We start from the raw sequence: 16,417 nt of genomic DNA, 5'->3' as shown, positions 1-16,417 counted from the left end.
ATTCATTAAACTTGAGGACTCCTACAGGCTGCACTTTATTAACTGAGATTGTTACTGCAAGTACATGAAGGCAATGCAGTTTAATTTCTTTCTCAGTGTAATTAAGGTGCTTCCTTAATACACTAGGGCTTCCTTCCAGTTAGTCTGAATTAGTGATGTTTTACTTTATTACCTTATGTTTACAGTAAGAGGGCTTTAACAGAGGGTTCCTTTCTGTTATGTGCTGTTTTCTTAAATTTTTTCTTTTCTCTAGTTTGATGGTGAAAAAGAGGAATAAAGTTACATTTTCTAAAAATTAGCTATAAATTGTTTAAGATGAAGTGATAATAATGGAAAAGGTTCCTTTTCTCTAATACCAGAGATTCATATTTGGGATTCTATTTTAAAAGTCTGGTCCTATGTAGAGAATGGACTTGAGGACACGGGGAGGGGGAAGGGTAAGCTGGGACGAAGTGAGAGAGTGGCGTGGACATATATACACTACCAAATGTAAAATAGATAGCTAGTGGAAAGCAGCTGCATAACACAGGGAGATCAGCTCGGTGCTTTGTGTCCACCTAGAGGGGTGGGATAGGGAGGGTGGGAAGGAGACGCAAGAGTGAGGAGATATGGGGATGTATGTATATGTATAGCTGATTCACTTTGTTATACAGCAGAAACTAACACACCATTTTAAAGCAATTATACTACAATAAAGATGTTAAAAATAAATAAATAAAAATAAAATTTAAAAAACCCAAAAGCCTGGTCCTTGGGCTGGTGCAGTGGTTAAGAATCCGTCTGCCAATGCAGGGGACACGGGTTCGATCCCTGGTGCAGGAAGATCCCACATGCCACGGAGCAACTGAGCCTGTGCGCCACAACTACTGAGCCTGTGCTCTAGATCCCACAAGCCACAACTACTGAACCCACGTGCCACAACTACTGAAGCCCACGCGCCTAGAGCCCGTGCTCCACAACAAGAGAAGCCACTGCAATGAGAAGCCCGCGCACCACAATGAAGAGTAGCCCCCACTTGCCGCAGCTAGAGAAAGCCCACGCACAGCAATGAAGACCCAATGCAGCCAGAAAAAAAAAGTCTGGTCCTTTGGACTTCTAACATTCTTGTAGTTAATGTTGCTAGTATAACAACATTAAAATATATGAGTATTTGTAAAATGCTTTTATTATTATGGGATATGTAATATATATGGAACAGCTTATATTGATAGATTAAATTTGCTTTTCCTTCCTATTCTTTTAAAAAAATTATCACTGACCTTTTCTTCCCACTTAAGAGTCACTTAAAAAAATATTTTTTAATTTATGTATTTGGCTGCACCGGGTCTTAGTTGGGTCATGCAAGATCTTTAGTTGCAGCATGTGGGATCTAGTTCCCTGACCAGGGATCGAACCCGGGCCCCCTGCATTGGGAGCCTGGAGTGTTAGCCACTGGACCACCAGGGAAGTCCCGAGAGTCACTTTGTGAAACAGCTCAACCCAAGTTCTTTCTGGCGTGCTGACAGCAGTGGGCATGAACCTCAGATCCCACTTGTAAAACCTCAGGAAACTGCTTAGGAAATGGATTTCTCCTTCATGTGTCTGTGGCCTAGGGTAGCCTGGGGAGGACATTTGAATGCGTGTGACCTTTGTAACTGTTCCTAGAACGGCTTGGAGCAGCTGGCCCCATCTTGTTCTGGGTGTAGGAGTCCCCCCCGGCCCCCCACCCCTTCTCAAGCAGCAGGAGAAGTGCTATATGTGCCCCACTTCCCACATAGTGTGGTCATGGGCACGGCTCTGGGGGCTTCTTCTTTTTCTTTTTTGGCCTCTGTGGGTCTACTGAGTTTCATGTTCTACAGGTCCTCAGGAAAATGATCTCTTTGTTTTTAATTTCAGCAAGGGGAGAGGCGAAGCATAGAGAGCTGCAGATCAGACCCTCCTGAACCCCCCGGAGCAAGTGAGACCCCTGGAGAATGCTGGCTGCCAGGCGGCTGGGGGGGTCCTTCCTCTGAGGTGGGTAGGCTGGTGTCCATGGGACAGCTTCCTCGCTCCTGGGCCCACCATGGCCTCCACTCTCTGGCTGGACGGCTGATGTGACCGGTGCCCCGAGCGTGCACACTGCTGGACTGGGTGCCGTCCCAGCTACCACCTGCTCTCAGAGGCTGGGAGCAGGGCAGGTTGGTGTCCAATGCTACCAGAAACCGGACAGGCAGAGTGATGGCCTCCTGCAAGCTGAGATGGAGGTGACCTGAGGCCTCCTGGATGTTCCTGGTGACAGGACAGCCGACAAGTTGGAACACAGGCCTGCCGGGGAGCAGTATGCAGGAAGCTGGCTTTCAGGCCACAAATGCTTTCACAGGTGAGAATCCGCCACACTTAACTGAAAACTTTATTTCATCTCTTAGTCGATAGGTAATAAGATAACAAACAACTGTATGAAATGAATATATGTCTACATTTAGGAACTGAAGCCCACACAGCGGCAAGGGGCTCAGGCTGCCGTGGTGACTGATTTTGGCAAAACTATGGCGTGTTCTTTTCTGTAGAGAGGAATTTGAAAGAGCATCAGACATTTTACGATTCTGCTTTGTTGAGTTGTAGGGCACACATAGTATCCGGCGAGCCGCCGTTCCTTGAAGAAAATCCATCCCTTGCAGAGCAGTGTGTTGGGGTGTCTTTCTGTCCAGAGCTGGGAAGACTTGGAGGGAATAGTAACCTCTCCCTCCGCGTCGTTAGTTTTCGTCCTGAGACTCGCTCTTGTGCAGACGGTAGTGGGGCGGCGACTCTGAGCGCTGACCTTCTCCTGTAAAGGACTCGTGGAGAAGCCCCGTGTCACTCTTCCACGCGGATGTTCTCCCCCCGGGTCTGATTTGCTCCCTTCGCAGGGAACCACTCAGTCTGGCTGGTGCCCAGAGCCAGGGCCTGAGCCACGGGGCTTTTGAATTTGGATCCTGGTTCTTTGTCTGATTCACTTAACATCCCAGAAAGCCACTAATGCTTCTGGGCCTCTGCCTCCTTATTTATAGAATGGGGGCCGTGAAGTTGAAGGACCTCGTGGAGTCCAGGGAAAACAGTTTTATGTAAAAAGAGTTTTGTTTTTTTTTTTAAAGGAAGGATGGTAGGAAAATTACAAGAAGTGCCTGTATTCTCTGGCTCTGTGAATCCTAAAAGTTGGCAGGTTTTCCAGTCGTGTATAGCGGGCAGCTCGGGTTGCTGGGGAGAGAGCGTGGGGCTCTTCCTCCCCGCTGGCTGGAGCTCTGCTCCTGACAGTCACGTGTTGTTCCTGCTCCCCGCCGGCTGGTTTGACAGTGAATGTGGTCATGTGCAGCTCTCACAGGAGAATGAGGGCTGGAGGAGCTGGGCATGTGTAACAGGGGACCCCCCTCCTGGGGGCCAGCTGGGGAAGGTCCCCCGGAGTGGTCAGGGCCCCGGAAGACGAGTGAGATGGCTGTTTCAGAAGAGTACGCGGAGCCCAGCTCTCTAGGCCCTCCTCAGCTGGCCAGCCCAACCGGAAACCCCTCCTCCGGTCCTCCCTAGGGCTCGTGCCTCAGCTGTCCATCCCAGGAGCTGCAGCCCTGGGACGCAGCTGCCGAGAGAGTTGCCTGTGAGGCCGTGGAAGGCAGCTCGTAAAGCAGCTCCGAGAGGAAGAGGGAAGAAGAGAAGGAAGAGAGGGTGGGACAGAAAGAACCTGAGGAGGGGCACGCAGCTCACAGTCCAAAATGTAGACGAGCCTGTCCCCACACTCCTCCACTGTGTCACTGCCCCCCCAGGGGTGAAGAGCGTGCCCCGCCTGGCTCCCGAGGCTCCCAGCTCACTGCCGGTTTCCCCTAGGTGGTTAGCTCTTCTGCCCCCCGGGAGGGGAAGCCCCCAGCCCGTCAGGGGGCCTTGAGATAGTAGGCGCTAAAGAATGGAAAGCAAGAATGGTTCAGCCTGGAGAACTGGGGGTAGTTAGGACAGTGCCTGCCCCGTTAGTTCAGGCCCAGGTAAGTGGTCGCTGTTGTGACTGTTCCTGCCCCAGTTGTGGGCCATGCACACGGCCCTCTGTCAGCTCCCCACACACTTGCCCTGAGCCACCCTCTCGGAGGTCCTCCCCAGCTCTTATTTTCTTATCTTCCTTTAACTCATAGTTTTCCCAAGAACTCTGTTTCTTCACAAATTTGGCCTTGTCCCAGCTGTGTCAGCCCACCTGAATAATAATCATACTACTGGCAGTAGTGAAACGGTAACTGTGGCCGACCTGATGTTCTAGCTGTGTTGCCCCGCCCTTCTTCACCGCATCTCTGAGGCCGGTGTTGGTGTGCTGGTGTCACTGCGCAGGGGGCACACTCAGAGTAGCCAGGAGTTAGACTGAGCTGGTGGCCTTTCCAAACCTCCTAGTGGTATGTGCGACCCTGGCTGCATACAGGGGTCACCTGGGGAGCCTTACCACTGACTGGGTCTCATTCTCAGAGATGGGAAGCTAACTGGTCTCTGCGCACTTAGTCCTGCTATGTTAGGGCTGCATCCTAACAAGAGCCCAGGTGCTTGGGGCACAGGAAAGTCTGGGAAGCACTGGGAGCATCGTGGGGCAGGTGTCAGAGTTGAGGGGCAGGTTCCAGAGTCAGTTCTTGAAAAAAGGAACCGACTTGTCCTATTCCTTCAACAGGAATGATTGAATTAACTAATCGACCCACCCTTCAGAAAGCTGTCGAGTGCTGACTGTTATTTATCAGAGCTGGGCACACCGGGGCAGTGGTTTTAGCTTCCCAGTATCTCTAGGAAGTAACAAGTGATAAAAGGAAAGGAGACCTAAGTGCTGGCCTTCTCTCGAGGTGGGTCCCTGGGGACTCAGCTTATGAATTTGTTCTCTGCCTGCTCTTCGTCATTCTTTGTCTGCATAGTTGGTAACAGTTACTTACGGTGGCGGTGGCGTAGGATGAAGGGGCTGAACCTGCATCCCTGCCCCGTGGGCGGGTTGAGCTGTGGTCTCAGATGGAGTTGAGCAGGGGGCTTCCCCTCCCCGCTTGATTTACTGTTCTTATGTTTTTTGACTTTAGTCTTTCTTATCCCAGGGCAGCTGAAGACTATCATCTTAGCTGCTGGAATTGAAGATGCTAATGAAAAAAAGTCTTGCCTTACGTATCTTAAATGATAAAGGGGTTAAGGCATTTTTCCTTGGCTTAAATCTTGTTTTTGCTAGACAAAAGTCACTATACAGTTAACCATACCTCCACTGAAAAAAATTTGTCAGTTTGTATTTTATGTTCTGATTCTCTTGGAAGTGGGGGTGGGAGGGGCTCCACATTTCTTAGGATGTAAGGAAGGGCTTAGCGGCTGCAGTCTGGCTGGGAGGGAGGCTGGGAGACCTGTGCGAAGCCGTGTTTGCATGGCAAGCCCATGCTTGTTTGGAGCATGTGAAATTACCTTGAAGGTGGTAGAAGCTGGGAAGCCCCCTCCGCCATGCACTGCTGGCTGCCTGCCTGCCCACGTGGTTAGAAGTCCCCTCTATGTCTTGCTTCCTGTGTGCATGCAGGTGTACCCACATGGATACGTACTGCAAATTCAGCTTTCTAATTATGATTTTCTTTGGCTAATCCTTGCATACAGGAATTTATACATTGTTTTAAATTTTCTCAGCACATGTAATTTAGAAATTATTTTAATCAGATACTATTCTTTTTAACAAACTCAAGTTTTTCCTTTTACAAATAATGCCTGCTCATTGTAAGAAAATTTGGAAAGCACAGGAAAGTTGAATGAAGACAAATACTTGGCCACACACAGTCCTACCGTGTGAAGCTTTCCCATTGTTAACATTCTGGCTTGTGTCCTTTCAGTCTTTCCTGTGCAAGTTTCTTCTTACAGAACTGTGTTCATAATATATATTCAATTTTATAATCTGCTCATTCCCTTTTAACTTTACATTATGAGCATTTTCATTATAAGTTTGATTTTAAATTGTTGCATAATATTCTTTTATGTAAGTGTACTTGAGTTTCAAAATTGTGCTCTTATTGTTGGATATTGCAGTTTTGGACAGCTTTTATCCTTATAAATAATGCTTTGGTGAACACCTTTGTGCAAAAAGCTCTTCTGTATATTGGGCTATTTCCTTTGGATAAACTCCCAGAAAAAGAATTATTGGGTCAAAGATGTGAACTTTATTAAGGTGTGTGATTGAATTTCTGAAGGGATTGGTTGGTCCCAGCTTCTGAGGCTGGCTGAGCTCAGTGCCCAGGTGCCCATCCACGGCGCTGCAGCCTGTCCTGAGAGTCACACATGTTGGCGACTCTGTAGCACGCCGCCCCCAGGAGGGTCTCCTGAGTATCACAAGGCCCAACGACAGTGCTGCTATTTCATTCAGGCAGGTGAGAAGGCAGGTGACCTGGGGTCTCTGATTTGGTTCCTCCCACTGAGCTTTGGTTCACGCAGGCAGTGATGTAAGTGGATAGACTCCTGTGACATCAAACCTGCAGCGCCTCTGGGCAGAGAGAAATGGAAATCCTTCCAGTGGGGTACAGCCGGCCCTCTGCTGAAGCGTCCCAGCCGTGGGAGATTTCCTCTGAGATTCACTGTACTCTGGTGAGTGGAAAGCATCCTGCCTGGGTTGTCACCTAAAGCTGATGCGGGTTTGAGACCCTGCTCCTCCCTGCCCCCAGGGCCGCCCTTAGATGCTCAGTTAACCTTCTGAGGCTCTGAATCTTTCCATTCAATGCAGAAAGACATTCGGCCTTGGATAACTGGGTAGATGAACCAACTTTCTGCAGAGTTTACAAGTCTTTCTTGTGAAAAGGATAACCTGACCTAGTTGTTAAATAAATTAAGGTTATTTTACTCATAAAGGAGAAAGATGAGAGTGGATATAAGTCTTCAGGCATCTGAAAGAGAGCTATTCTAGGATGCTGCTGACCAGGTTTTCTTAGCCTAATGAGCAGAATGCAAGAAGCACTTGAACTGAACTGCTGGGATGCCTGTCCGCACCCCCACACAGTGGGATTTTTCTCACACCAGCAGGAGTGCGGGACCCTGCACAGGGTGGATATGGCTGCCTCGGTGGCCTGAACAGGTCTGTACTGTTCCAGCCGTGGAGCAGCCCTGAGGGATCCTGACCACCCGCTTCTCATCACCCTGACCTTCAGCTCATAACTCAGCCCTTCAAGGCTGCCAGGTTGGTTATTAGCCCATGCTTTCCAAAGCTGCCTGGAGGATGCTAGTTTTAGGAGATAGAGAGCTGTTTTTCAATAAAAGGGGTTGATGGATTGATGGCCAAATTCTAGAAGAAAAATTGGTTTCTTTACTGCATAACTTTTTTCAGTTCTTTATTAGGAAAGAGACTGCAGTATGAAAGTATGGAGGTTCCAAATGGGCAGCCAGTGGGCAATATTTCCCAGTGACAAGACCTTGAAGGCGTTTTAGAAAGAAAACCATGGAGGGACAGCTCCCCACAGCATGTGCTTCTCCTTGTGTCTGTAGTTCATGCGACCTTGTCCTGCTGGTGCCGGGCCGTAGGGGGGCTGCTTTTACCCAGGCCTGTTCAGGGAGCTCTTGCCAGACGTGTGTAGGTGCTGCCAGTAGGACCCAGGCAGCTTTACTGTCTCCATTCTCCCCTGTCTGAGTTTTGCCTGTATTCTTGAAAGTGCAGCTTTAATTATACCTGCTCTTGCCCCCAAACTTTCCGTGGCTTCTTCTTGCTTCCTAAAGAGTCTAGACTCCTCAGCCCGTAGTTCAAGGCCCCCTGGTGATGTCTTTCTTCGTTGTCTTGCTGTGACTGAAGTTCTGGACAAAGTGGACCCCTGGTCCATACGCAGATGGTTTCTGCATTTTGAAATACCTTGATACTGTTAGTGATGCTTTCTCATCCCCCTAATGAAATCGGAGGGAAGGGGGCAGGACACAACCTCTAAAAGAATGACATAGCCCTTGAGGGTGTGACATAAACTGGTTAGAACCAATTAGGTCCAAGATGGCGTAAGATTCAACTTGTAGTGGACCTTGAGCTCACTGTAATACATCAGCTGTATGACACATCCACCAGTGCCATGACAGTTCTGAGGCCAGCCAGAAAAGGCCAAAAAGTGGGTGGTGGCCCAATTCCTGGAAATCCCCGTCCCTTCCCTGAAATAGTTGGAATAATCCTCCTACTCGTTAGCCTATGAAATTACCCAGCCTGTAAAAACTAACCACCCCATGTTTTGAGATTTCTCACCTTCTGAGATGGCCCACACTCTGTCTGTGGGGTATGTTTCTCCCAGGGCTGCTCTCACTTTCTAAGATGACCCCATACCCTAGGGCTGCTCTCACCTTTTGAGACAGACCACCTGTCTGTGGAAAGTGTTTCTCTCTAAATAAATCCACTTCTTACCTATCACTTTGCCTCTTGCTGAATTCTTTCTGTGATGAGACATAAAGAACCTGAACTTCATTAAGTCCTGAGACCAGGTGTATGATCTCAATTAAAAGACAGTGGGTTCAAGTCCCAATCTGGGTTGTGCAGTTTCACTTAGACTCCGTCCTTCTGCCATCTTCCTCTCTGTCTCCAAGGTCTGTCTCAAGTCCATGGAATCTTTTGTGATGTGCATGGGAGAAGCCCAGGTGATCTTCTTCATTGTGGTTTAATAGATGTAAAAAGACAGATGACAGTGGCATTCTGTAAAATCTCACATGCTTTGCCTTGAAGGAAGTGAGTTTACTGAGAGATGTCAGAGCACGCTGGTGCGTGCCTGGTCTTAGGTCACCCCGTATAGGCTGGCATCTGGTCCTTGGTTACAAACCTGCCCCTTCCTTAATAACGTCGTTTCTTTGTGTAAATAACACACAATTTACAGTCCCAAACGCAGCCCCACTGTCTTCCCTGTAAATCATTCGCCACTGTTCCCAGAGTTTTCCTGCTGTGACAAGTGTGATTATCTTCTTTTCTAGAGGCATTATGGTATTACGGTAGCCTAATGTCTGAGGAGAGTGTGCATACCCATTTTAAATAAGGATAGGAAGAAATTCAATGTTGCCTGAAATTGTATTCATTTTAAGGTTACTTAAATATGTACAACATAAAGATAATTATAAACTCCTTATTTTTATAGCTCTTAAGTAGCTATAACATTAAAATAAATATTATAAGAATTACAAGGTCAGGGCTTCCCTGGTGGCGCAGTGGTTGGGAGTCTGCCTGCCGATGCAGGGGACACGGGTTCGTTCCCCGGTCTGGGAAGATCCCGCATGCCGTGGAGCGGCTGGGCCCGTGAGCCATGGCTGCTGAGCCTGCGCGTCCAGAGCCTTGCTCCGCAGCGGGAGAGGCCACAGCAGTGAGAGGCCTGCATACTGCAAAAAAAAAAAAAAAAAAGAATTACAAGGTCAAAAACATTCAAATTATTATTTAGTCTGACAAATGTTTTTGTTTTGCTGAAACCTTCCATTTTCTAGCTCTTTTTATTTATAACAGTAAATCCTAAAGGGCAACTCTAATCTAGCAACTCCTTGCTAGATTTTAGGATATATACACAAAAGTCAGGGCTTTTTACTATCAGTTAAGTAATCAGTGTTGGTTTAAGATGAATTCCTTGTCGCTGAATATCCAGGGTCAGAAATGACCTACAAATTTCACTGGGTTCTTTGAAACATGTTGGCTTTTGTCCATCATATTTCTGAAACTTGAATGTTAAAGTTACCCCTGAAGGGAGCCATTTAGCTCGGGAGAAGTCAGAGACGTGTGCAGAAAGCAAGCGACTGCTTGCTCCTGAATTCCTTTCTTGGGTTCTAGACTCTTGCTTTGTTGGTGCGCAGGTGTTTCTAGAGTCTTCATGTGGACTCTCCCGTGCTTACTGTTGCAGGTCGAGCTCAGGGGCCAGAGAGGGTCTGGCTTCCAGCAGGAAGGTCCTGGGTAGTCCTCCCTCCAGTTCCTGCTCTGTGAACTTGACAAAGTGGCTGACCTCTCTGAGGTGCACTTTTTACAACAGCCAAGTGGAAATAATAATAAGTACAAAGTAATGTTTTGATAAGGGTTGAATGAATTGGCATGCAAAGTATCAAGCATAGAGCCTGGCATATAGTTGTTGCTCAGTAAATGTTCTTTTTCTCCCCTCACCACCTTCAAGAGGTTAGTTACACATAAAGACCTTAGAAAAACTGGGGGCTCATTGAGCCAATGTTTGATGGGAGCTCACGCCATACCTGTGGGGGGTTCACGACCGGCACTCTGACGCCTCTCCCTGAGGTGCCCGCTCTGATGGCGTCCTGAGCTACACCATTACCTGGTGCAGTGCAGTCGTGTCACGTGCTGTCCTGGAGCTGGGAGTGTGGTCCAGAGGGCTGAGGAGTTTGCTCAGACCCCGGCCTCTGCTCCTGGAAATCTCCAGCGCATGGCTTCCTCTCTCATTCACTTATATTCCATGTGGTAGGGTTTCTGCCTTCACACTCGGGACCCTTGACCTGCCTGTGCTCAGAGATGGCCATTGGGGGATGGTTTCTCCTCCAGAGGCCTTGGGTGCAGTGGCCCTATATAGGTGTCACACAGGCTGAGGGTGTCATGTGCCTCGTTGAGCCTAAGATGGGGTCACAGATCTCATCTGCTACTTTTTGGGACACCATATTCAAACGTGAAAACCTAGAAACGGGATGCAGAAATAAACACGTTTACCATCTGGGTGGATGTTTCGTGGTTCCATTTTAAAATTTGAACCAACAACAATGAATCTGGTAACAGAATAATCACTTTGGTATTATTCTAGAATGTTTCCAGAATAGCATAAGGAAGGCACCTCTTGGCTCCAGATGCAGGAGGGCAGTGGATGGTCCACACCTGCTGGCAGTGTTTGGGCTCAGGCTCCTTCTGCCAGAAGTAAGACGGAAAACTGTCTAAACTTACTTGTTTTCCTTGCCCTTTTGGAATTATGCTCTCATTGAGCTCAGATGTCATATTTCACAGGGCTGACGGGAGTGAACATTAATTGTCACGCCAGGTGCTTTCACACACGTGGTCTCATTCACCTCCCTTGTGACAGCCCTGGGAGGTGTGCATAGCGACCCAGGTTTATCAGTGAGGGAGCAGCACAGCCTGAAGCAGGCCTGCTTGAGGCCACGTGGACCAGCGGCCGCAGCTCTGCCCACAATGGAGCTGGATCCCGGTGTCTCCCACCTGCTGCCCCAGCTCCCCCGAGACTTGGGTCCTTCAGAATCCAGTGCAGAGTGGGGTGGGGTGGGGAGAGACAGGTGGTGACGCCCCATGCCGAGCTCTCTGGTGAAGTGCTTGTCAGTGTTGTCTGTGTTCCATCTTGGAAAACACAGCCGCTTTGTGGCTGCCTCCTGACGTGGCCTCGCCGGGCCATGTCCTCCTGCTCCTGCAGTGCTGAGGGGTGGGAGCAAGCGTGGACCAGGGTGGTGGTGACTGCCCAGCCTGTGAACGTGCTTAGTCCACAGGGTGGTATATTCCTGAAAGTGGTGAAAATGGTACATTTTGTATTACGCGTATCTTGCTACAATAAAAACAAAAAGTTATGAAAAAAGAATCAGTTCTGGCTAGTGCTGCCCCTGTCCCGGTGGCCGAGGTGCTGGGACCCATAGGCAGACGGGGTGAGGGGCTTAGGTATGGATGCATTTGACAGGCAGCTCTGTCTCTCTTAAATCCATCCAAAGTGGCTGATGGCCCCACAAAGGAGCGACTCTCCTCTGGCTCCGAGTAGTGAGGAGTAGTGAGGAGTAGTGTCTCTCCTCTGGGCTCTCCTGGCCTGTCTTCACTCTGCCTCGTCAGCAACAGCCATGTGTGAAGATGGCTTTCTCAGAAATAAAGGTTTCTAGTCAGTGAAGCATTTGTAACTGGGAGGTCAACTCTCAGCAGCAAGATATGGTGGGAGTGGTGTTGACCCACCATCGCAGCATCTGGGCCCCCCAACCAGCTGTGGCGGTGAGAGTGGGGTCCACCCCTGTCCCTTGGGTTTGTCAAAGTTCCCAGCAGAATGCCTCGCATAAGCACATGTGTGTGCAAGTAAATGTTAGTTGGAATTAAAGTTTGGTTTTTTTTTTTTTAACGTTAAGAATTATAAGCCAAACTATCCACTAAGTAAGTATGATGTTCCACTTTGACTGAACTGCTGAATTGGGTGCCTGGTCATGAGTAAGGGGAGAGGCAGCCGAGGGGAAGCGCCAAGGAGTTCATCACGCACCACAGAAACTGCTCAGTTTGTTTTTGCTTCGTTAGCAGAGGCCTTGGTCTTGCTGCAGTGCCTAGTGCCACTGTTTGCTTGTTGCCGGCCTCTGTTAATCAGCTGTGCTTGGCCAGAGACGGAGGAGCAGTGAGGAGAGAGAACCAGCACAGTGGACAGAACAACTGCAACCCGAAGCAGAAGGTTCCGGGTGCGAGGCAATGCCCTGATGCAGCTCTGCGGGCTCCTGGGGGAGGATCCTGGGGGCTCAGGGAGGAGGAGTTGAGCCCGGATCCCTGAGAGGGAGGTGCAGGGCAGGCACGTGGAGGCGGGCTCAGGGTTCATTCGGAGGCGAGTGAAGAGCCTTTGAAGATGTCAGGTGCAGTGACTGACTCAGAGCTGCCGTGGCAGCCACGTCCCCAGAGGGCACGGGGATGGAGCCTGGGCAGGAGGGAGGAGGTGCTGCTCAGCTCGGGGGCATGTTTCTGTTCCCATTCACCTCTCCTCCACGTTCCTAGGCAAGGCTCACAGCTGTGTCTCTCCATCTCAAAGGCACGCACTTCTTCTGAGTGTAAAGAACCTGTTTTCCCTCTTGCTCAAAGCCAGAGCATGACTAAGATTGGTGAAGACCTGTCAGCATTCAGAGAGTGGTCAGGATGAAAAACAGTTAAGATACGTACATCATAAATATCACTTTTCCCCCGAAGTAGAATAACCTGCAAATAATAAGTTGTATAAGTTTAGCTAATAGAATGGAGCACATTGTCTTAAAAGCACCTTTTATCTGGTTGTTCAGGTGGCTGTGAGACGGCAGACAACTCTGGGTGCTTCACTCAGCTCAGTGTTTTAGCAGAAGGAAGTGGGACGATCAAAACCAAGTTGGGATTAACGTTCCTTATTTATTTATTTATTTTTTTTGCGGTACGCGGGCCTCTCACTGCTGCGGCCTCTCCCATTGCGGAGCACAGGCTCTGGACGTGCAGGCTCAGCGGCCATGGCTCACGGGCCAAGCCGCTCCACGGCACGTGGGATCCTCCGGGACTGGGGCGCGAACCCGTGTCCCCTGCATTGGCAGGCGGACTCCCAACCACTGTGCCACCAGGGAAGCCCAATGTTCCTATTTTTTATTGGTAGACTTTGTGTATCTTCCTTAAAAAGACAATTGCTCAACGAAGTTATCAAAATATTAGAGGCTCTCGGTGGAGAGAGGACTTTCATCATATTGAAGAGTATGTGCGTGGCCTCAGCTCATCCATGTTAAACCCCACTGGGAACGGCGGCTCTGTGTAGGTAGCCTGGTGAGGAGGGCTGACCAGGCTCCCCTCTGCCGCAGGGGTGTGCAGGTGTGTAGGGTGTGAGAGAGGTTGAAGAGGGAGACTGCTCCCGTCCCCATCGCCCTGTCCAGGCTGCGAGGCTTAGCTGTAGGATCAGCTGCACAGCATCAGGGCATCAGGGAACAGAGTTAGAGGTAGGCTTTGACCTGGTGAGGGAGCGGGTGGGGTAGGGGTATCCCGGGAGGAGCAGAGTTTGCAGGGAGGTGGGCTGTGAGCAGGGCCAGACCTTGTTGGCGCTGGGAAGGGGCGTGAGCGAGAGACGACCGACTCTGGGGCAGGCGCAGAGACTGCCTGGAGACGGCTACGAGGGAGAGGACGCGCCAAGGCTGGGGCGAGATGTCCAGCTGAGCCGCCTGGAGGACAGGTGGGGGTCTCCTGAGCCAGGTGGGAGGGGGAGGACAAAGTGTGGCAGGGACGCCTTGTGTAGTCGCGGTTGAATTGAGTCGAGGTACTTCGGGACGTGTTGGTGGAAACGTTGGGCGTGTGGTATGGTGTGAACCTGCGTGTCCAGCTGTCATCAAGGCCGGGCGTGGGGTTTGGGATGGGCAGTGTGTGGCTGAGCGCTGTGTACGCTGCAGAGGCCTGCTCCCCGCCCCCCACCGCCCCGATGGCTCCCATAGGCGAGCCTGGGGCTGCCCTCCAGCTGATGCCCATGCTGACCAGCCAGCCCTTCTCGCAGAGGTGAGGCCAGCACTTTACCGATGGCTGCAGGTAGTGGCTGGAGCTACAAGATAGGAGGAAACCATTTACAATGCACACTGAATACATCAAATACGGAGATCTACAGACTTAGGCAGAAAAGCAGGTTACACGCTTCACAGGTGACCCTCTCACGGGCACAGCCTCCTCCTGCTGCCTCCTGTGTGGAGGCAGCTCCATCTCTACCTCTTCAGAGAGATGTCTGAGGCCTTCCCTGTAAAATGCCTTCCTCCCTTCCAGGAGAGCCCGCTTCCTGCTTCCGTCACCCTGGCATCCACCCCCCCATCATGGAGCAGGACCCACGAACTCCACCGTCAAGTGGAGCCTTGACGCCAGGTCCCTGTGGGTGGTGCCCCAGAGCATGTTCCCCCGTGGTCTCAGGGCCATGGGAGCTGACACTGCGTTCCCATTTCTCCTGAGTCCTCGGCTCTGCTTGCAGCCATGTACACATGTGCGCACACTCAACGTCTCCCGAGGACCCTGCATTTACTGCCCGGAGACAGTCAAGCCCACGGGCTCTGTTGCTGCCCATTGTCACAAACATGCTTCCAGACCTCGCCCAGAGCCCACTGGCATCTGAGAGGTGGAGGCTGCGCTGGGCCTTTCTGAAAGGGACGTCCACTTTACGGGCCTCATCTTGGATAACAAGCTTCATAAGCTTCATCTTATTTCTAGTGCTTCTGCGTGGAAGCAACAGGGTACTTTTCATAGGGTAATCAGTGAGGGCAAGAGGGGATGAAGTTACAGAGTGATGGCTCAGAGCCAAGGAGAGAGGGGCTGGGGTGGAATGTGCCCCATGGAGGGTTCAGCAGGGCATGGGCCGTTGAGGGCAGCTGCCAGGATGTGGCCCAAGGGGACTGGGTGGATGTGGGGCTGGACACTGAGGAAGCAGAGTCAGGGAGTGTGCACAGTTCTGTCTCTTGAAGTTCAGTGCCGGAGGAAGGGCTGAGGGGGAGGGCTGGGTGAAGGAGGTACGGGGACCAGGCCGCCAGAGAGCACATGTCAGATTCAGACACACGGAGTCGTGGGTGCCCTCAGAGCAATTGGCGGCCAGATCGGAGCCTCTTCCCACCTTTGCAGAGGAGGCTCCACAGGGGTGCAGCGTGGCCGTGAGGTGGAAATGAAGCCCCTCCCTAGGCCGGAGGGAGAGAAAAGACCAGATTCTGGGAGGGACTGAGACCCTCCTGCCCAGTGTTCACCTCACATCCGGGAGCTTGTTGGCAGACAGGCAGGCCGTTAGGCCTGGAGCAGGAGAAGGAATTCTGTACCGGTGCCCTGTGTGTTATTCCAGCCCAGGCAATCCCTGGCTGCCTTTGAAGTTAGCAGAGAACAGCCTTTGTTTCTGGGGCCCCCCATTCAACCCCCACAGCTGCCACAGCCTCCTCGCTCTCTTAGGAAAGGTCCAACCAACCGGACCTGAGCCCTGGGGACTCCTCAGGTCCATGCCTTGGTTCGGAACAGCTAAGGAGAGGTTCCATGTGTGACCACGTGTGCTGGAGACAACCCACCAACCCCTCCGGGTCTGGAGAGAGAGGACCTGGGCCAGCTCTGCCCTTGCACCCCCCCACACTGGTCCCCCCCCCTTAGCCCCCAGTGACTCCAGCTGTGGTGGACAGAACCACTGTAGAGCCGATTCATGGGAATTCAGCAACATGACAACATGGGGTTGGCAGTCAGGCAGTGTGGGGTAGGGGGAGTTGTTTTTTCTTTGTTTAGTGTATTTTTTCCTGAAAGATTTGCATTATACTGGAAATACTTTCAAATAGTGTTTATGGAAAGAAGGGCATCTGTGTATGTTGTCCAGTCAGTTGTTAGAATGTGTGGACTTCCGTCTCTTTCCCAGCACCCATTCCTCATGGGTGCTGTCCTTCTGGCCCTCTGCCTGGTTCTAAGGAGCTGTCAGCCACGGGCCCCAGAGACCAGCTACGCCAGAGCGGTCAAGAGCACAGACATGCAGGCCGGGAAGGCAGTTAGAACCGGACCATCTGATGGCAGCTCCTGCTGTACAGATCACCGCAGTGCCCGTGCCTGGCTCTTCAGCCACCAGACCATAAATCCACCTGACCAGCTTGCTTGTTCTTTCTTTTTTTTCTCTTTTCTTTCTTCTGTGCTTTAGTTAGCAACTGAGTTTGTTACTGTTGCTTGTAGCTAAGGAATACTGATATCTGTATTTTTAAGCTTCTCGTAATATTTTTCCTCATAATATTTTGAAAGTTTATGTACAGTTGACTCCTTGTCCATGGCCTCTGGATGCTGAATCGAAAGATGCAGACTCCTGACTGTGGGACTTGA

The 16,417-nt window shown here is 50.6% G+C and overlaps 1 protein-coding gene across 3 annotated transcripts in view; it reads left to right on the top strand.

The window, feature by feature from the left end:
* Nucleotides 1-2,298: 2,298 nt before the first annotated feature.
* LDLRAD4 (low density lipoprotein receptor class A domain containing 4) overlaps nt 2,299-16,417 on the top strand; it is a gene marked incomplete at its 5' end in the record, with an annotated part of 152,690 nt that continues 138,571 nt past the window's right edge. For all 3 annotated transcript variants that reach the window (XM_079717956.1, XM_079717954.1, XM_079717953.1), the window contains one exon: nt 2,299-2,338. In XM_079717956.1, the coding sequence (XP_079574082.1) occupies nt 2,299-2,338 (40 nt within the window). The remainder of the gene's footprint in view (nt 2,339-16,417) is intronic.

Source organism: Hyperoodon ampullatus (assembly GCF_949752795.1).
Source record: "Hyperoodon ampullatus genome assembly, chromosome: 13".
Classification (NCBI taxonomy): domain Eukaryota; kingdom Metazoa; phylum Chordata; class Mammalia; order Artiodactyla; family Ziphiidae; genus Hyperoodon; species Hyperoodon ampullatus.
Note: the sequence above shows the minus strand (reverse complement) of the source record. Positions and strands in the feature narration are given on the sequence as shown.